This window comes from Podarcis raffonei, chromosome 10 (genome assembly GCF_027172205.1).
Source record: "Podarcis raffonei isolate rPodRaf1 chromosome 10, rPodRaf1.pri, whole genome shotgun sequence".
In the NCBI taxonomy this organism is placed as follows: Eukaryota; Metazoa; Chordata; class Lepidosauria; order Squamata; family Lacertidae; genus Podarcis; species Podarcis raffonei.
Window position 1 is genome coordinate 43600923 of NC_070611.1, and position 20795 is coordinate 43621717.

The 20795-nt window shown below is 44.0% G+C and overlaps 1 protein-coding gene and 2 long non-coding RNA genes across 3 annotated transcripts in view; all 3 read left to right on the top strand.

Annotated features, from left to right (window-relative positions):
- The window catches only part of LOC128422492 (uncharacterized), a 66228-nt gene that overhangs the window by 1003 nt on the left and 44430 nt on the right, over positions 1 to 20795 (top strand). Inside the window, exons 3-9 of the mRNA XM_053406576.1 lie at positions 1122 to 1407; positions 3270 to 3424; positions 4704 to 4751; positions 4926 to 5522; positions 17505 to 17649; positions 18521 to 18672; positions 19362 to 19421. Coding sequence (XP_053262551.1) covers positions 1122 to 1407; positions 3270 to 3424; positions 4704 to 4751; positions 4926 to 5522; positions 17505 to 17649; positions 18521 to 18672; positions 19362 to 19421 — 1443 coding nt within the window. The remainder of the gene's footprint in view (positions 1 to 1121; positions 1408 to 3269; positions 3425 to 4703; positions 4752 to 4925; positions 5523 to 17504; positions 17650 to 18520; positions 18673 to 19361; positions 19422 to 20795) is intronic.
- LOC128422808 (uncharacterized) lies at positions 9895 to 12463 on the top strand. The gene is made up of 2 exons (XR_008332597.1): positions 9895 to 9996; positions 12240 to 12463. It is a non-coding gene; the product is annotated as an uncharacterized LOC128422808 (long non-coding RNA).
- LOC128422807 (uncharacterized) lies at positions 17622 to 19433 on the top strand. Its single transcript, XR_008332596.1, has 3 exons — positions 17622 to 17783; positions 18521 to 18672; positions 19362 to 19433. It is a non-coding gene; the product is annotated as an uncharacterized LOC128422807 (long non-coding RNA).

The window sequence follows — 20795 nt, forward strand, 5'->3', positions numbered from 1 at the left end:
ATGGCATATGTAATAATAATAATATTTTTGCTGTTGCTGCTGTTTGTTGGAATTTGTTGCCTGCCCTTCGCCACAAGGTCCTGATGTGGGATATACATTCATTCAACAAAATGGCATTAAAGCATCGCTTTAAACCACAAAAGGCGCAAAGATTACTACAGGGCAAGAAGGTGGGGGACAGAACTATATGATCTTGTCTGCTCCCCAGAGGCTGAAGTAAGAGGTGTCTTTTTCTGGCTACAAAATATAAGAGAAGGAATAGAGGGAAATGATTCACTCTCAAATTATAAAACCAGGAGTCTTGCATGACTATTTGCATGGGTGGCGGCTGCAGACAAGTGCAGATGCCTGATTTTGGGAAATGCTAGGAAAACAGTGCTTCCTGATGTCTGCTGAAAGTAAAATGCTGTGTGTGGTTGTGCATGCAATAAGCCTCTTTTGGACTGCAGGCTACTACTGTGTAAACTCGACAATTCTGTGATTCTATGTCTGATGTACAGACTCCTCCTGAGTTCACTGTGCACCCAGATGGTTGTGTGAATAGACCTTCAGAGTCATTCATCAAAACCAAAATCAGATTCAAGTGCGTGAGAGAGGCAGCAAAATATCTCTTCACACAGTTGTATATGGTTAACATGTGAAACGCCACTAGCACACTAGTATAAACTGATAGATTAGACAACTTGCATCAAAGATAAGTAAGTGGCTATTAGCATTGACAGCTAGATTTGTATCTTCTATATTGAGAGATAATATATTCAGAGATAATAAATCCTTTAAGTTGGAATTGCATAAGACTCATGATCTCATGGGTTGGAACCCCATGTTGGGTGAAAGAATCCTGCATTGCAGGGGGTTGGACTAGATGACTCCGGGGTCCCTTCCAGCTCTGCAATTCTATGCTTCTAAGTACCACATTCTGGGGACAAGAGAGAGTGTGGATATTGCCATCTCACCCTTTTTTCTGAACTGCCACAGAGCATCCAGTTAGCCACTGTCAAAGACTGAATGGTGTTTTAAGTGAACCATTATCTGATCTGACTTCAGTTCGATATCCATGTGCTATTTGTGTTTTTGTTTTGGCAGTAAATAGATGTGTTTTTTCTCCACATCCCCTCCAGATCCTAACATTGCAGTGGGAAAAATGTCGTCCCAGTCGAGCACGTATGAAGAAAAGGGGAAGTCAAAAAAGGCCATAGATGGTTCACTGGCCAATAGTTATGCTAATGGAGACTGCACCCTGACGAGGAAGGATTTTGAGCCCTGGTGGATGGTAGATTTGAATTCAGCATTTCAGGTATCTGCTGTGGTGATCACAAACAGAGGAGACTGTTGCGAGTCAAGGATAAAAGGAGCGGAGATTCTCATTGGAGATTCGCCACAGAAGGGAGGCACGATGAATCCCAGGTATTTCTCTGCTGTTAACAAATGAATGGTGATGGAAAACCAATAAAGATGACATGCAATATGATCTTACTTGGAAGTGAGTCCTGTAGGGTTCAGTGCAACCTACTTCCAATAAACTTTTCTTAGGATTGGAACCTTAGACCCAATCCTAAAAACATTTTTGTTGTGAGTAAGTCCCATAGATTTCACTGGAGCTTACTATTTATTGTTTGTTTTTATGCATTTAACACAATTTATATACCACCTGATGTGCAATCACTTTATCAAAAAAACAAGACTTTCAAGCTGTTTGCAATGTTCTGAGAGTGAATCTGCTGTAGTTTTCGCTAGCAGGTTTGTTAATTATACATAACTGAAAAAATAGACAGATCTGGAAGTCAGTTAGTCGTGTTGGTTTCCAGAGGACTTGGGGGATTTGGAATCTGCAGTATAAGACCATTTGTTCCTCACTGATGATGTTGGCAGGGCTCAATCTGAAAAAAATGTACTACTAAAACATGAACATCCTAACCCTTTCAGTTAAATAAATGGAGAGGCTGCTTCTGGGTTTTAACATCTATTGCATCAGCCACTCTTGTAGTCGATCTGTATCTCCTGTCCTCTCCCTTTGGAGGGACGAGCCTGGAAGCTTGGACAATGATTGTGTCCCATACATACACAATATCCCAAATTATATCATACCTTAGTAAAGATTTTAATTGTAAGCCACTTTGAGAGCCGACTGTGGCTGGAAAGCAGGATAGACATATGATCAGTAATAAAATAAATTGTTCAGCCTCACTCATCATGAGGACTAATCCTGTTGACTGTAATCCATGAAATTGGTAGTTTCCAAAAGATATTCTGGAGGATGCTGTCATTGCATGGAAGCTTCCTAGGGGGTTTTCGGTGAGAAGTCTAGTAATGGTGAACACATCATCTAGATGGTGAACAACCAAGAGGTTGTGGACTCTCCTTCCTTGGAGGTTTTTAAGCAAAGGTGGATGGCCATCTGTCAGGGATGCTTTAGTTGATATTCCTGCATTGCAGTGGGTTGACTTGAGGTCCCTTCCAGCTATGATTCTAGGAATCCTAACACCCCCAAGCAGCAGTTTCCTCATCACTGCTAGTCTCTCCCTGCATAATGCAGCTATAGGAAAGTGTTGAATATGGTTTCCTTGTGTGTATGAATAATATGTGTATGAATGACATACAGAGTAAGATAGACCTGTTGTATTAACAGAGTAAGTATTCTAGAGCAAGGGCATCCAGTATAGTCCCCTCCAGATACTACGGACTCCAGCTCCCATTAGCCCTGGCAAGCATCATTGGCAATCAAGACTATAGAAGTTACAGTCCAATGACAGCTGGGAGGTACCACATTGCTGCAGAACATGCTGTAGAATTGTCTACATTTCTGCATAGTTGAGCTATGGCATCTCGATCACAATATGTAGTGATGACCACTGCTGCAGATGACTTTGAAAGGGGATTCAATCAATTCATGGAGGATAAGGCCATCAATTGCTACTAGCAATGAAGGCTGTATATTGCAACCGGCATCAGAGACAGTATGTTGGGGAGTATGGTCAGGGGAGTGCTGCTACACTCATGTTCTGCTTGTGTTGTGGCTTTCCATAGGCAACTGGTTGGCCATTGTGAGAACAGGATGCTAGAGTAGATAGGCCTTTGATCTGGTCCAGCAAGGCTCCTCTTAGGAAGTTTAACTGCAAAGAAATGATCGAGCAAAATGTTCTGTGTCTCTTGCTGATATCATTGATCCTTTAGGCCTAAATATTGGTGGGGTTCCCATATTTCCATGTGCCATATCTCCACTGTGCTCTGAGTTCATGCCGCTGAGTAATGCTCTAGTTGCTTTGCAGGTGTGCTACAATCAACAGCATGGGGCGTGGGGAAACCATGTCCTTCACCTGTGCAGGGATGCAGGGCCAGTATGTGACCATTACAATCCCGGGGAGATACGAGTTCCTCTCACTCTGTGAAGTGCAAGTTCTCGCACACCCATGGCTCCATGTGGGTGAGTAGATGGCCTCTGTTGTGGATTTGATGTGCACAGCAAAGGAACATGTTGCTCATGCGATGTGGGCGAACCAAATCACTGATTGTTAGAAAACCCCTATTATCACAACTCAGGTGAGAGAGGGCCTTCCTGCCTTTTCTAGAGCTGACCCATGAATAGATAATGTCAGTAGCTGCCAATGGGGCTGCATTGCTCTTCCATCTTCCCAACATTGTGTGTCACTACAACTTCTGGAGGGTGGGCAAGGCAGTGGGAGTTTGGCATGGTGTGAGAGGAGCAATGGAACCAATCCAACGCTCTAGCTGCTGCATGTATTTTGTACCCGCAACACATGACGTGCCTGCTGCCTTGCCTCCCCTCTTGGTAACAGGCAGGGAAAAGACAGCCGGGTAATATTCTATTCTATGTTAGTCCTATTCACCGTTGAAGTCAATAGACAGGACTAACTTAGGTTTCTTAATTTCAAAGGGTCTACTCTGACTAGGACTTTGTTGGACACAACCCCAGGAGAGCAACACAGTCCCACTGGCTGCTACTGGAGAACAGTATGTCTGTCGATGGGGAGTAGAAGCTTCTCCTGCCTCCACATCTACTCTTCTGCTGGAACTTCACCTCTCTCTTTCCGTTCCTGATGTATGACAACCCACAGTTTCGTCACATACATTTGGGTTGTTGTTTTTTTAAAAAGCAAATAATTTATTAAGTTCATACAACCCATACAAAATTTAAACATCAAGCTCCTGTCAGGCATAATCTTCATTTTACTGAAACCTGCTCTTATATTTTCCCTGACATAATATGTTTCAGAACTTCATAGAGCTATGTAATCAATTCCCTGCCTTAAAATTTGCAACTCACCCTTTATGTATTGTGTTGCCAGGGTCCGCCCACTAATGACACTAATAACGTCTCTGAACCTCTCTCTCTCAGCTGTTAATTTTACAGCATTTAGCTGTTCTGATATCTTTCTTACTAAGTCTCTGTTATTATGTTTCTGATTAATTATCCAGGCTTTTGCATATAGTATTTTAGCTAGAGTTATAATATATATAACACTTGGTTTTGATCGCATACTCTTATATGGTCTTTTACATAATATTTTACATGAGGAGGTCCAATGAAACCTAGCAGTCCAATATTTCATGAAGGACTGTAATAACCATTTGCCTTATTTCACTTCCACCAAAGGTGAAAGTTTGGTTACATAACACTTGTGATTAATGTGAATATTTTTCTCACCAGCGTCAGAAGCTCAGATATGTCATTTCTTTTGCAGTTCATGATGGTGGACGGAGCCCTGTGAGAGACAGTGAAACTGATTTAGGTAAGTTGCTCAGTTGTATGTTGGACTATGACTCCCATCGGCTCCAGCCAGCCTGACCAATGACCAAGGATGATGGGAGTTGTAGTTCAGAAGCATATGGAGCGCCACAAGTTCCCCACTGCTTTGCTGAACAGTGATTTCCTGTAGAAGTGCTAATGATGTTTTCCCTTCTAGGTCTGCAGGGCAGAGTTCTGAGTTTCCTTAATGAATCGAAGGAGAGTTATGTTGTCATATCTCCACTGCAGCCTCTGAATGTCATGGAATTCACGCTCTGCATGAGGGTCTCAGTAGAGGATCTGAGCGATCACAAAGTCATTCTCTTCTCCTACCGTTCTCAAAAGGACGAACTGAGGATCTTGCGTGAGGCAAAGGGCTGCTTTGGCTTACACATGGGAGGTCAGAGTGTGATGTTTGCCCTCCCTGATCTCAGCACTTTGGGAAGTCATATGTGTGTCACCTGGGAAGCTGAGTTTGGCCTCACCGCCTTTTGGATGAATGGGAAAAGGAGCGTCCGAAAAGTGCACAACGTAGGGCATATTGTTCAGTCGGGGGGCACTGCAATGCTTGGATGGGATCAGAGTGCACAAAATACATCCGAACAGCAGAAACGGCGTTTTGTGGGGGAAATAACGGATCTCTACATGTGGGATTATGTACTGAAATCTCAAGACATTCAAGATGTGTTCCAGGTCCACCAGTTTCCTAGAGGAAACATCTTTGACTGGAAAATGTTATCGTACAAGATTACGGGGAATGTGCTGGTATTACCTAAGGACTAACACCCAAGGAGGATATGGGCATTATTAAGATATGCAGGAGATCTTTTGTCTTCCTCCTTTGCAAAAGAATAGACGAAAAGGGAAGGAGGGAAAGCACCACCTGAGATGTGGAAGTTCAGCTGGTGTCATTATTCACATTGCCTGTAATTATTCACATTGTAGGATTGTTGACTGCCGTATGAAAATTCTTTCGTACTGAAAATTGTTGAAGTAAATCATAAATTTTAAATAAAACAGCCCTATGAATAATCAAATTTGAAAACAAGATTTATTTACTCATGGCAAGCTGTTGTGTATATAAGAAAGACATATCTATAACTGTACTAGGGGCTAGAAACTTATTGTGCGTTTGCGAAAGAAAGCTGTGGATTCTTAAAACGTCTATAAAGACCATGTGGCTTTAATAAGGGTGCTCCAGGAGATATTTGAGATGCAGCGAGCTTTGCTATTTTCATTTTTGTGACCATTATTAAAATATGTGCACTGTTGCTGGCCTCAGTGTACTGGATAGTCTGAGTCACAAAAACCAGAAACATACAAATGAGAAGCAAAGCTGTTCCTAGCGCCAAAGATCAGACAATCTAAACTTGAAGTACTTAGGGATGCAACAAAGGGAGATGAAAGAGTGACAAAGAGCATTGCTGCTGTGCAGGCTACAGTCTCTAAGCCCACTGCAGGCTAAAGTTAAATAAAATTCCCAAAAATAAGCTCTGTGGAATAATTATATGAGCAAACATCATGTCATTCAGGACAAAGTTGTGAAGAGTGCTGATGAAATTAGAAATAGGATGAATAGTATCTTTGCACTCCAATAAAATCCATCTGGGAACCCACGGGAGATGGGTTATTGTTTATCCAGTTCAGTTGAAAATGTTTTGAGTGGGGATTCAAGAATCTGACCAAGACAACGTACACACATTTTATTCTAGAATCAATGGAGACTTCATATTTGTGTTTTCTACGTAGCCCACACTCAGTCTAGGTCTAGTGCCCCCCTTTTTTTGCTCCTCAAAAGCACTTATTCAGAAACTGGTTTCATTCTGAAAATAAAAGCTCGTTGCAGATTGATTCTGCATTACCTCACAGTGTGTCCATTTAAAAAGAAATGTAGGTGGTTCTGGCAATGGGGATTCAATCTACACTTGGCCATATACCAAGACTGCAATCACCACATCCTTCTTCGTTCACCTGGGGCATGTGCAGGGAGGAAAAGACAGGGATATCCTAATAAAGGGGAAGGTTTTCAAATGTGTATCAAGTAACCACACACCCACTTTGTCTGATTAATTTATATACACAGTCACCTATATAGAAAAACAATTATATAGAAGACTGTCCCCTGACTACTCTTTAGAAATATGGGGCTGGATAGCTCAGTTACTACTTGCAAAGCGCTGGAACAGGCCGTGGAATTTGAAGCAGAGAAATGGCAGGAGAAAGGGAATACTTAGCCTTTCCTGCCCCCATAACTACTTCTAGTTCCTTCCCTGTTTGTTTTTACAGTCTGTGTATATTTGTCATAATAAGTAGATAAAACCAGCTTGGAAGGGAGGAAAGTACAGCATCTCCATCCTATACACTGTTCTATAAACAGTCCTGGCCCCCAGTCCTACTGCTTTGTGGATGAGAAGCAGCTTCCTAGCCCCTTAATGGCAGGTATTAATGTAGTTCCAAGATGGCGTCTTTTGATTTATTAAGATCTCCACCATTGTTTTCCTACCATGAGGTCTTCCAAGTTATTTTCGCAGAAAGCTTCATTCATTCCTTTATTTGTAAACTACAGCTTCTTCTTCACTGTTACAAGTTGTGCTCAAGCAAACATGCAAAAGCCACATCCTTGGCACATGGCTACACAAAGAACCCCTCAGGCCTTTCCTGTTTTCAGGTGGGTTTCAATCACATACAGGTGAATTCAGGTTTTGTAATTAACACTGACTTGGAACCCTTGAACAAAAAAAGCCCCCTGCTCCTCCACCCTGGCACATCAGAATTTTTGCAATAAGGAAAATAAGGGGAAATGCACTGGGAATTGTAGTCCAAAACATCTAGAACAGTGGTTCCCAATTAGGGGGTCCGTGGCCCCATCCCTCGCGGCCCCCCAACTAATTTTTTGTCATTTTTGCATGGTAATATAACAAATTTTATGGTCTGTTTTAGCGCTGTGCAATTTTTCAATATACTGTACAAAAGCACACAGACTAAGTGAACTTAACTCTTTATTTGAAGAAGTGGGATCTGCTCAGGAGTGCCTGGCTAATGAGCACTACAACTCTTATTCGGTACAACTTGTTGTTATGAGGCAGTTGCGAAGAATGGAGGCTTCCCACAGGTGCCCAACCCTCCTCCTCTCCCAGGTTTTCCCCAAGCAATCTGAGACTGCGGCTGGGTGTCTGCCTTTGCAGACATGGGAGACACCCATGCTTCTTCACCAGCCTGACTCATCTCTGCCTCTTGGCCTCACTCCTCTCCTGCTTCTGTTTCTGCTGCAGCTTCTGGACTTCTCTCTGCCACAAACTCTCCCTGATCACTAAACCCTGTTACCTCTTCAGCTTCTGACACCTCCTCCTCCTCCTTCTCCCTCTGACCACTCATCATTGTCCCACCACCAATCCCCTGTCTCTGAGCCTTCTTCCCTTGGAGCTTCCGCAGCTGGTTCCCCTTATTCTTCCTCTGCATCCAACCAGTCCATGGCACCCATTAACCCCAGCCAGCATGTCCAGTGCTCGGGATGATGAGTGTTGGAGTCCAACAATACAGTGGTACCTCGGGTTAAATACTTAATTCGTTCCGGCGGTCTATTCTTAACCTGAAGCACCACTTTAGCTAATGGGGCCTCCCGCTGCTGCTGCCCTGCCGGAGCACGATTTCTGTTCTCATCCTGAAGCAAAGTTATTAACCCGAGGTAATATTTCTGGGTTAGCGGAGTCTGTAACCTGAAGCGTATGTAACCTGAAGCGCATGTAACCTGAGGTACCACTGTATATGCCATAAATTTCTTATCACTGAATGAACTGTGGAGAGAATCAGAACTTACAGGGTTAAGAAGTTCTGAGTGACGTCTCACATTCTGAGGCGTGGTTTAGTATACTGAGGGGAGTGTTTTCCTGTGTCTCAGTGTTGTTCCGTTACTGGAGGAGAGACGGGCAAAATGAGTGCTCTGTCACCGGGAGAGTTCTGAGTTGTTTTTCTACACGAATAAAGACTTTTGGAAGATAAGGAAGGCACCGTGCGTTAAGCCTGATTTATTACACGCACACACACAGCAACAGTTTCTACGCTGCGTACACTCTGCTACAAGTAGCTGTGGGAAGTCCTGGGAGCAGAGCGCTGAGGCGGAAGCGTGTGGGCTCCAGAAAGAAAAGCTACAAATCAAACATTCCATATGAACTTCATAGGTCAGCAGGGAGGAGAATTTGGTTTGATCTACATTTTTAAGTGAACTGATCAAATTCACACCTCTTGGGCCAATATATAAATTATCCTTTGGCTCTCACACTTCTGGTGGAAACACTGGTGCCTGCTGGTGTTGTGTTGGCAACCCCTATGGAAAATGAAGAGCACAGGCCTCCAAAACATATCTGCCCTTTACAGCAGAGTGGGGCGGGGCAGGGGGAACGTTTCTGGCTGGAGGGGGTCAGATCTTTATCTTCCCCACTCCTCTCAGGACAAAGATGGCAGGTGGGCAACCTGCCAATCACCTCACCTCATAGTGATGTCAGGTGACGCTTCCCCTGGGAACCCCAGTGAGCAGGACTTCAAAGCAAACTGTGGGGCTTTCGAAGAGCCCTTTGTAAACACAGCACACAGGGATGTTTACAAAGGGCCGTTGAATCCTGCACCTGTGCTTCTCCATCAAACCTTCACAGAGATTTGAAGCAGAAATGCAGAGATTTGAAGGTGGTGGTGTTTGAAAGCCTTGAGCATGGTGCAGTCCCACTGCCCATCAGCTGATAGGATGGGAATGCAATGTCCTGCATCAAAACTATCCAGAATCTGAAGAAAAAGACCAAGTTGCTTATTGGCTCCCAACCAAGGCATATCACATTGCGGACCTCCTACTTAGCCGTAAACTCAATGAAGTCATACCACAGTTGTGGGAAATCTTTGACCTCCCAAATGCTGCTGAACTGCAACTCCTAAGCTTCTGAAAGCACGGCTAATAGCCAGAGATGGTGGGAATGTAGTCCAAAAACATATTTTTTTGGGGGGGGTACAGATTCCCAACCACAATTTTATTCCCAGGCAGACTGGTCTAGGACTGCAACCTTGGTAAGTTTCTGCGCCATTCCACGAGCATTCTCCAAAGTATTCCACATGGTTGATTCCCCTAGTAACCACATTTCCTGCCTTCCACCTGCAGGATAATGTATGGTGTTGGACTGATTCCACCAAGTTTAACTTATATGCATGGCTGGATGACACACAGAGAAAGAATGAACATTGTGCGCTATTGCTCCACGGCACAAGTAAGTGTGCAGGTGCTTTGGCAGATGGGGACACAGGGATTCAGGAAGGAGAAGAGCAAAATACGGCTGCTTTTGTGTACCTTCCAGCTCTAACACTTTGAGAGCTGAGATTTATGGGTCTTTCCTCTAAACAGCTGCAAAGCACTGCTTGGGTCAGAGGTGGGAAGGATGCAGTTTGTAGCAAGAAAGTGGCTGGCACACCCAGACAGTCCTCTTCTGTTGCAGCCTCTTCCCTCTGCCACATCCACCCCAGCCAGGGTTCCAGGCATGTGCTTGCTAGGTTGTCAGAGCAAGAACAAAGGGGGAAGAGGATTCCAGAGAAAATGCTTTCGGCAAGTGAGGTACCACCACCACTCCACTTAGCAACTGTTCAGTAGAGGCCTGACTTCCCAAATCTGCCAGCTTTGTAGCTCAAACCAGTGGTAATCCTGATGGGCTTAAAGACTTTTGCCTGCCAGGAAAGGTGGCATATACGTCAACCAGGTGGCTAGCACAGGTAGTCATAATCACATTTTTAATATGCTGCCACTGTGTCACCTTAAATATCCCGTGCTGCCACTTGTGTATGTCTGTGCATTCACCTCCAGCCAAGGAGGCTAGAAATTTGGCAATTCTCAAAATGCAAAAGTTTAAATCAAAACCCAAAATTCTCAGTTGCACAGAGGATTGCATTTTGCATATCACATCTACAGCTTTGCTTTTAGCCTTTCTCCTAAGCATGTAATCATGTGCTTGCAAAACTGTAAACAGTTAATAACTCTTCTCAAAACTTAGAAGTAGTGCTGAAGAGTGGACATTGGGCTTATCCGTACTTACCTTTCCTCTGCGCTTCCCAGACACAGGGCTGCATTTTAAGCTGTGTGTCTGAACTGCTGAATTGGAGCAAACAGCACTCCGCAGAAAATCCAATTGCCATTTGGTGTGCTTCAGCTTTAAAGAGCGGGTTTTTGTGGGGAATGCTCCAGGGCAGGGAAAAGAGTGCTTGGACACAGAGTTGTGCCTGGAAAGCACAGCTCAAAAGGTAAGTGCACGTAAGCCCATTGTCTGTGGTTTCTTATTCTTGCTGCAGCCTGCAGTTTAGCCAGTTTGGCAGGTTTCTGTGGTGCTTCAGGCAATACTTATGACTTTTCCAGACAGCCTTTCTAGACAGTACATTCATGGTTATTTCTGCTTGTGATGGCACAGGGCAGTCTGACGAAAACTTGCTTTCAGTACTCTTTGTGCCTGAAATGTTTTGGGGCAGATATCCTGCTTGGTTTCCAATCAGCGCATGTCCTGCAGCTTTGTATACTTCAAATGTCCCAGGTTATTGTTGTCTTGCCTTTGTTGCCCTGTGGTGCAAGAGTGGCCCCTCCAAATGGCAATGATGCAACAACACCAGGGGCGTATTGCAGAACAACTAATAAAGCAAAATGACGCATGGATGGTCCACTATAAATGCACTGCTCATGCATCAGTGATATGTTGCAGAACACACCCATGCAAAACCCCCATTCTGGAGGAGCCCTCAGTGAAGATGAAAAAAGGGGCTGAGTCAGCCACTCATGCTTAGCATTTGAAATCTCAGGAGCTGAATCGGTGAACTTCCTCCAGGTCAAACATTGTGTTTATGGTGATGGATACAGAAATTCTGACCATGGTTTTGATCTGTGACAGCTGTTTCAGACATATGCATTTTCCATATAGGAAAAAAGACCTGCATAGTACTGTTCTATTGCTTCAGATGGGCACTGAAGACAGTTTCCCCCTTGGCAAGCTTTGAGGAGGATTGCTCCCAAGTGAATTTCATACCGTTATCTCTCTTGACTTTATTTTATTAGACAGAAAACCCTTATATGTTTTTGTTCATTGTGTGTGTTGTTTCTTGTGTGTTGTAAGTGAACCTGGATAATTCATACAGAGGTGGAATATACAGTATATATTATTTCCAAAGAAAAAAAATATTTAAGGCTGTGGTCATCCCACATGAATGTGTGAACGAGCCTTAAAAGGCCGTGGAGTGAACAACACTTTTCTAATAAGACAGAAGACAGTTAATATTTTAATTATTAGTTTTAATAACCTATATTGCATGTTTAATATCTTGCAGTATGTTGTCCAAGGAATGTTTGTGGATGGGTAGCTATAAACATGTAATGCATAAAATAAACAACCCTGGGAGGTTGCATCCCAAGCAGAGCATACATCCTGCAACCCACAAATCACCCTGGTATCTCAGCTGCCTTATTTTTCTTTCCGCATAGATTACATTGCATGGGACAGCAGAAATTGTGAAACCAAGAGCCCCTACCTTTGTAGATCAACACCACAAATTATTGTTCGTGAGTGCTAACAAGGAGGAACCCTGGCTGGCTGTCTAGAAGAACCTGCACCCAGAGGGATGTCAACTCCTTCCATGACTGCTAAACTCACCTGCTACTCATCTATAGGCTGAAATCCCAAATAAACAGTAGAACTTGCAACTCTATGTGGCTGGGTGTGTCATCTGTTACAAGATGGGGAAACGGATTCCTTGATTTTTCTTACCTATTTTATTTATTTAAACAGTCATAACCCTTACTTTTACAAAGTGGTTGTGTACCCAGGAGAAATAATTTAGACAGCATACAATCTTGGGGGGTTGAACCCAAGACCTTCTGTGTGCTGTGGCCCTTCCTGTTGAAGATATTCACTTGTCCCACCTGTCTTCTGTCATGGAACCCTGTGATTCTCAGGTAGTCACATGTCCAGGCAGTTTCCAAACCTAGACCTGCTTAGCAACTTCAAAGTGATTGTCTCCTGTGCCTTCACACCATAATAAAAGGCTAATAATAGCACAGTGCACATTGATGCATTTATTAATTTAGGTAAAGGGACCCCTGACCATTAGGTCCAGTCATGACTGACTCTGGGGTTGCGGCGCTCATCTCGCTTTACTGGCCGAGGGAGCCGGCATACAGCTTCCGGGTCATGTGGCCAGCATGACTAAGCCGCTTCTGGAGAACCAGAGCAGCAAGTCCTAGGCTCTGTGGTTTAACCCACAGCGCCACCCGCATCCCTTCATTTATTAATTTACTGCATTTATACCTCACCTTTTTCTTGAAGGGGCTCAAGGTGGCGTACGTGGTTCTCCCTGCTCCACAACAACCCTGTGAGGTGGGTCAGACTCAGAAGCAGTGCCTGGCCAAAGGTCACCTAGTAAACCTCATGCCAGAGTCTCTCAGGTCTTAGCCTGACACAAACCACTACCCCATGTGGTACTGTGTTCTGTCAGTACCTTTGGGGGCAAAGAGCAGCAGATGGAAGGAAATAAAACCTGCCAAGAAAATGGCATGTTTCCATGGGGCCCTTATCTTTGTCCCACAGAGAGCGAGAAAAACCTGTCTTTATTATTGGAAAGAGTTTGAGTGGTGCTAGCAGATGAGTTGTAAGAAACCCACAAGGCGTATGCTGGCAACATTGTACAGTAAACAGCGCTTGTACAGTAAACAGAAAAGTCCATGAAGAGAAAAACAGCACATCGTGCTTGCCTATCAGGTAGAGAGGGACACATATGTCAATTTCAGTTTCTCTCATTTTCTCATTTATTCCAGACTATTTTCCCAGTCCAGTTTAGTCCCTCACTTCAGTTTCTGTGGTTTTTTAAAAAGTACTCTAGACAATTGATCAACATTTTCCTTCAAATTTAACCTACTGTGCATATTTTTGTGTGCAATTTGCCCATACACAATGCCTGGTTGCGTCAATAAAACCTTCCCAGGTGGAGGGAGTTTGGAAGAACCCCTCTGGATTTCTGTATAAGTATACCGTAACAGAGATATAATGCATGAAACCACAGCATGGCCCATGGGATTTGTTTCTGGGTAGAATATATATGAGAGAAAACCAGCCATGTCATTCTGTGGTGGAAAAAACACATTTAGAATGAGCAAAATGGTGATTCTACCCAACAGGTGAGGCAAGGGTTGGTTCTACAACTGAGCTTGGCTGTGGACCAGATTCTCCTTATTGGGTGTCATCCAGATGTTGAACTACAACCCCAGGAGCCCCAGTCAGCTTGGTTGAAGGAGGTTACTGTAGGCAATTGGTTTTTGAGATTGTATTGCTTGTCTCCTACTGCCATTCAACTGCCATTCCTCCCCTTTTATGGCCATGTGGAACAAAGCTGCCAACCAAGAATCTCACTTCGTACATCTGATAAAAGTGAACACTCTCTCTCTTTTGCACAGCTGGAGTTTGTTCATAACTTGTAAACAGGTCCATCAGGCTGTTCCCAAGGCTGCCAGATTAGATTAAATCTTTAGGCCTTGAATCAATATTGCTGCAGTTGAATAATGTTGATTTTCAGGAGCTGAAGCTGCTAGCCTTGAACTCTGTTGCAGAAGAAGTTGAATGGATATTGACAGTTTTCCAGAAACCACCGGGCAGCAGAGTCCCAGCTGTCTTTAGCTAGGCAAGATAAAACTATCTTGCATGCCTCCCACTCTGCTTCTACTCTTGGGCTGGAAAACAGGGAACATGGTCTTAAAACTGTATAGGGATGGGTGCATCTGTCCATTTTAGTTTCTCTCAAATTTCCCTTCTTCCACTCTGAAGTTCCAGTGATGCCAACACTGGATTGGGGGCCCTGCATCCACCCTCCCAATCAATCAATCAATCAATCCATACATATATGCTTATGTACATTTATAAACTTAGCCTAGTCTGCCTCACAGGGCTGTCGCAAAGATAAAAAGAGGGGAGGACAAGATACACAACCTTGCGCTTCTGAGCTGCATAGCAAGATACAAAGGCAGTGTCATGGGTTGGCTGGATACAGAGGAGTGGTGAGAGGCACCAGCTGGGGAACCCCCAAGGGATCCCCCAGACTGAGAGCCAGGGGGTTGGGGGTGGGACAATGATGAGTGGTCAGAGGGAGAAGAGAGAGCAGACTGGGAGGAGGAGTTGATGGAAACTGAAGAGGTATCAGGATTTAGTGAGCAGGAAGAGGCTGAGAAACAGAGCAGTCCTGATTCAGAGGCAGAAGAAGAGGCTGGAGAGGATCGGGCCAAGAGGCAGAGATGAGGCCGGCTGCTGAAGAGTCCAGGGAGTCTCTCTCTCCTGCTCCGACCAGCTCCCCTTCCCCCTGGTCTCACACAACACCAAGAGGAATGAAGAGGGTGGAGCAATGAGAGGCTAGACAAAGGAGCCTGAGATTGCTTGTGAAGGACCCGGGGAGAAGTGCAAATCTGAAGGATGACTGTGTTTCAGTTAGCACATTGGTATGGAAAGTGTAAATCAGGCAGATTCCTCCTGCAAATGTGAACTGAATTATATTTCTCTCCCAACCTTAGAAGTGTTCTTGCTTCTTTTGCTTCTGCTTTGATGTCATGCTAATACCATGAGAGGGATTTTCCCTGCTATCCCACCCCTTGTCTTTGGAAGCCTTAGAAGAAGCTGCTGCAGGAGAGGGACACTGAGAAACATCATGGGAGGGGGGTTTCTAGGACCAAGGTGAAACCGTGAAGCTCCTTTGTTATTTTTGCTATTGGAGGCTGCATGTAGTTTCAGTAATCTTGTTATGCAGGTGGGACCATTTTGTGCAGGGGTTCCGTTCCTGACCCCCGCGCACATAAGCTTGTCCTGCCCTGACCCCATTCCTCCCCATTTTTGGGCCACCTCCAGGTCAGCAGTGATGAACGTGTGCATGACCGCACATCAAGTGGATGTGAGTAAAATTGTTGCTGTAACTTTGTTCTGAAAGAAAGAACAGGACTCCTATTTATTTTCATTTCAGACCATATTTCATGTACTGTTTCTGATCCTTTGCCTCATGTACCTCAGGCTCTAGGGATGCGGGTGGCGCTGTGGTCTACACCACAGAGCCTAGGGCTTGCCAATCAGAAGGTCAGCGGTTCAAATCCCTGTGACGAGGTGAGCTCCCGTTGTTCAGTCCCTGCTCCTGCCAACCTAGCAGTTCGAAATCACGTCAAAGTGCAAATAGATAAATAGGCACAGCTCCAGCGGGAGGGTAAACGGCGTATCCGTGTGCTGCTCTGGTTTCACCAAAAGCAGCTAGTCATGCTAGCCACATGACATGGAAGCTGTCTGCGAACAAACACCGGCTCCCTCGGCCTATAGAGTGAGATGAGCGTGCAACTCCCAAGGTGTCTGCGACTGGACCTAACAGAGGTACCTTTACTTTACCTTTACCTCAGACTCTGGCCTTTGTCAACCCTATTTTGTTGTAACTGGCAACAGGTCAAATATTTCTTCAAGCCACAAAATGAACCTTTGAAATGTACCTTTGAATGGTCTTGATTTTGAACAGTCCTCTGATTGGAGGAGAGCAGCATCCACCAGAGTTCAGTAACCTCATTCAATTCTGTTTGGGGCACTCAAATCAAGAGCGCTTCTCTTGGGAAGTGTTCTCTCCTGAGCCTGGCCAGCCTCTTTTTAGAGATTCTGCAAAAAAGAGGACACAATGGTTCCAAGATGGACTATGAAATACTGCCTTTCGCTGCTGCTTTTGACCATCCTGCCTTCCCGACCTGCGTTGGAGGGTGTGTTACCAAGAACTGGGTGTCTTTACTTCCCCCTATTTTATTTCACTGGTCTTTCTTTGTATTGCCCCTTGCTTTCCTTTTTCTGTTTCTCTTCTTTGTTTCTCTTCTTTTTGTTCTTTCTTTTGAGTGCGATGACTGGGGCCTTTATTAATGTCCAATGATTGTAGTCTCATGGGGGTGGTAAATGGTAGACGCCTGGGTGAGAGACAGGAAAATGTCAGTCTCCCAGGTGAGAGGCTGGGAGGAGAAATGAAGGATTCCTGGTGAGAGCTGGGAGGAACTACGGTCCTCTTTGGGGGGTTAGGGCTAAGAATTACTTTTAAGAGAGGGCTCCGTATTCTGCTTACTTGATTTGTTTTCTTGGTAGTTCTCATTTTACTGTTTTATTCAATAATTTAAAATAAAATCTTAAAAAACAACCAACCAACCCAGAGAAGGCTATCTTACTTCCTGCTGGAAATGAAAAGGACAAGTTCATTGCTATCCTGTTAATTTCAATAGGGCTTCCTATGTGACTGCCTGCCTTTAGATCAGGGTCCCTGTTTATGTTAAGAAATATTTCTTAACAGCAGTTAATCCGAGTCAAGATAAATTCCTGAAGTACTCAATGTGCCCTCTTCATTGGAAACTACTGTTGCCCACCAGCTTCTGCCCCCTGGGGCTCTTTTGAGTATGGACCACAGCTACGGTAACTATTCAGTGACGATTCATAATTATGGGAACTAATGGAAGCACTCCTAACTTATTTACCTCAGAGTAAACTGCATTGAATTTGATAGGACTCTCAGGGCAATTCTAACTATGTCTGCTCAGGGGATAGTTTAATTGACAATGGAACTTGAATTAGTCGTAACTAATTTGTTCCTTTGTTTTCGGTGGGGATTTTAGTGCCACTAAAGTGCCCTGTAAGGTTTCATACTAAGGAACAAGAGCTAATCCACAACTCTGGCAATAAAATGGAAACTTCCCCCCACTCTCTTTCAGTCTCCAATGTGGCCCTCACAGGAGAAGCTTTACAATCCAGCACCTACAACCCGCTGGGAGAAGCTATGAATGCCATTGATGGATCTTTAGTAGGTGTATTTACAGAGGGATCCACACAGATTATGAATGCAATCCATGGTGGACGGTAGACTTGCAGGCACAGTATCAAGTAGCCCATGTAAGCATCACCAATCAGGAAGACTGTTGTGCTCACCGTCTTAATGGGGCTGAAATCCCAATTGGGAACTCCACAGAGAGAGGAGGCACCACAAATCCTAGGTACGGTATATAGATCGGATGCTTTGTAGCCAGGGAAGAAGAAGCCGTGGCCCTCCAGGTGTTACTGTAGTACCACTCTCATCTTCCTTAGCCATTTTCCATGTTGGTTAGGGTTGCGATTTGGGAATTCAACAATAATTTGGTTGGCCACAGATTCCTTATCTCTGTCTTACACATTGAGATGTCATGAGGTACAATTTTCTGTTCTTCCCTATTTTCCGTTCCACTTCAGTTCACTGTCTGCCAAAAGCTACATTATTTCATTTTGCTGTCCGCTGTGGGAAAATTACATAATTTATGTAATTCAGTACATAAATTATATAAGTTACAAAGTCCTATGATGCCACCCCACTCATTTAAATGTAAAGAAAATGCAAATTGGGGGGTGTTATGTAATCAATTGGACTGAAAGAATTGGACTGAAAGAAGCCAAAACAGCAAATGCTGATCGTATTCACTGGATCAATTTCTGTTCCGCACATGGAGTGAATTTGTCAACATTGGCCATTTCCACTTCTGTTTTTGCAACATCCTGTGACATCCCTGCTTTACAGGATTATGGCACAGGGAGAACAATGTAGTGGAAAAGTTTCAGACAGATCCCTAGCTATTTGAGTTCCCCAAACATAGCAAATATTTGCTCTCTTTCCTGAAATTTTAATGTGTTTTCACCTTTCTGATAAAGTTCTTCAATTATTGTTTAACACTGTTTCTTGATGTTTTCTTTTCTTTTCTAGATGTGCTGTAATAAATTCTTTGGATGCTGGGGAAACACACAGTTTTTACTGCGAAGCGTCAAAAGGGCAGTTTGTTACAATTACCCTACCAAGGGGCGGATACCTCACGCTTTGTGAAGTCCAGGTGTTTGGTCAGAAGATAGATTCCAGTGGTAAGTAGGAAAGATATTGGTATCTGTTTATGTGCAAAGAGACTGAGGCTGCATACATCCCATGTACTTAAAGCACATTTAACTGCATTCTTCCCCCGCAAAAAAAATTCATGGGATCTGTATTTTATAAAAGGGTGCTGGGAACTGTAGCTCTGTGAGAGGTATATTACAGTTATCAAGATTCTTTACAGGAAGGTATGTCCTTTAAATGGATGGTGTGTATCCAGCCTAATATACAGGAGAAACACAATGTCTATAATGCTGACTTATTCATTAATGGTCATTCTGGATGCTGTAGTAGCAGATTTTCTTCACTGAGAAGGTGTTGAAGCAGATTACCTTTGAGGTTCCTTCCAGTGCTATGATTCTGCCATGCCAGAGTTCCCTGGGAACTGTAGCGTTATATGAGGGAATCTTTCATTAAAGTAATTTCCCCCACAATTCTATGGAGGAAGCCATGACTGTTACATCATTATAATCCATTCCAAACCCAGCACAATATTTTCTAAAACTTTCCCCCCTCTCCTCCCCTGTGACCCACACCTCCTTCAAATCTGCTTTGCAGGGTTGGGAAAACACCAACGTGGTAAGAATTTACTTCTACACTTCGACTGTGCTGAATGAATTAGATCAGCAGATAAAGCCCAGCTAAGCCTTTTATTTCTTTTTATTATAAATTTCTTTGGCAGCCGGCCATGAGCCAGAGAAGAACAAGCCACTCACACCAGGAGAACAAGTTAACACTTCTGGTAAGTAGACCATTGCATACTGCTAGTTGGGAAGGAATGTTGCTGGTGGTGTAGTCTTGTAAATGTGGGTGCCAGTTTGGGCATGAATTAGCCACTTTTAAGCAATTTCTGCAATGTGAGTTGTTTAAAGTCACTCAGCGCTACTTTCTGATATCCTTTAACTCAAGTGAAGCTGTGGCTTTCCAGATGCTGCTGAGCTCATCCATCCTTGGCCATTGGACAGTGGTCTGTGTTGATAGGAGTTGGAGTCCAACCAATCTGGAGGGCCATGGATGCCCCATCCCCACTTCAGCTGGAGATGCTGGTGAATTTAGGACTTGAGAATTCAAGGCATTTGCTTACCCACTGATTGATGGGCCCCCAACTTTACTAATAAGACTAGCACTTATAATTCATTCATATACCTAACAACAAAGGGAAACGGTAAAGGGACGGTATCCGCAATATACAAAATACTACTCCAAAACCCCGCAAATCCCCTAGACACAATCAAAAAACAATGGGAGAATGACATAGGCTATGAGATTAACCCCACTCAATGGACCAGAATGTGGTCTAAACCCCCCTTTAAATCCATATCAACGAAAAGAAAAGAACTCACACTGAAACTCACCTACAGGTGGTACCTAACACCAAGGAAACTAGCACTAATACACCCAGGAACCTCACCAAAATGCTGGAGAGGGTGCACCTCCACAGGCACATACCTCCACATGTGGTGGGAGTGTCCCAAAATTCAACTATTCTGGACAACAGCCATACAAGAAATATGTAAAATAACTAAGCAAGTAATAGACATCACCCCAGAATTGGCCCTACTAAACATCTTCCAAGACAACAATGCCCATTTACACCACAAAGAACTCATAACCCACCTGCTCTCAGCAGCCAGAAACACCATAACCAGACACTGGAGAGACCTGTCAGCAGTAAGCATGGACCAATGGTACCAAATAGTATGGGAAACAGCCCTACTAGAAAAATTAACTAATAAACTGAAACTGACATGGGGACAAACAGAAGAAGACGCCTTCACCCCAGTATGGCTCCCCTTTATCACATACACAACCCAACAGGACAATGACAATAATCCACCAACAGCATACAAATCAATATGGCTAACCTGATCCAAAACACACACACACCTCACTCACACACGAAAACAAAGATCACCACAGCCAATCACAAGCAAACAATCACACCCTAGGCCAACCCCAACCTCTCTCACCACCAAAGGAACACAAGTGAACAACACAAGCAACGCTGACACCAAACTCTACATACATTAAACATAATAGAAACACCGCCACCCGACCCCACCCCCATCCATCTTCCCTCTCTCCACCTCCCCTTTCTTTTTTCTTTCTTTTTTCT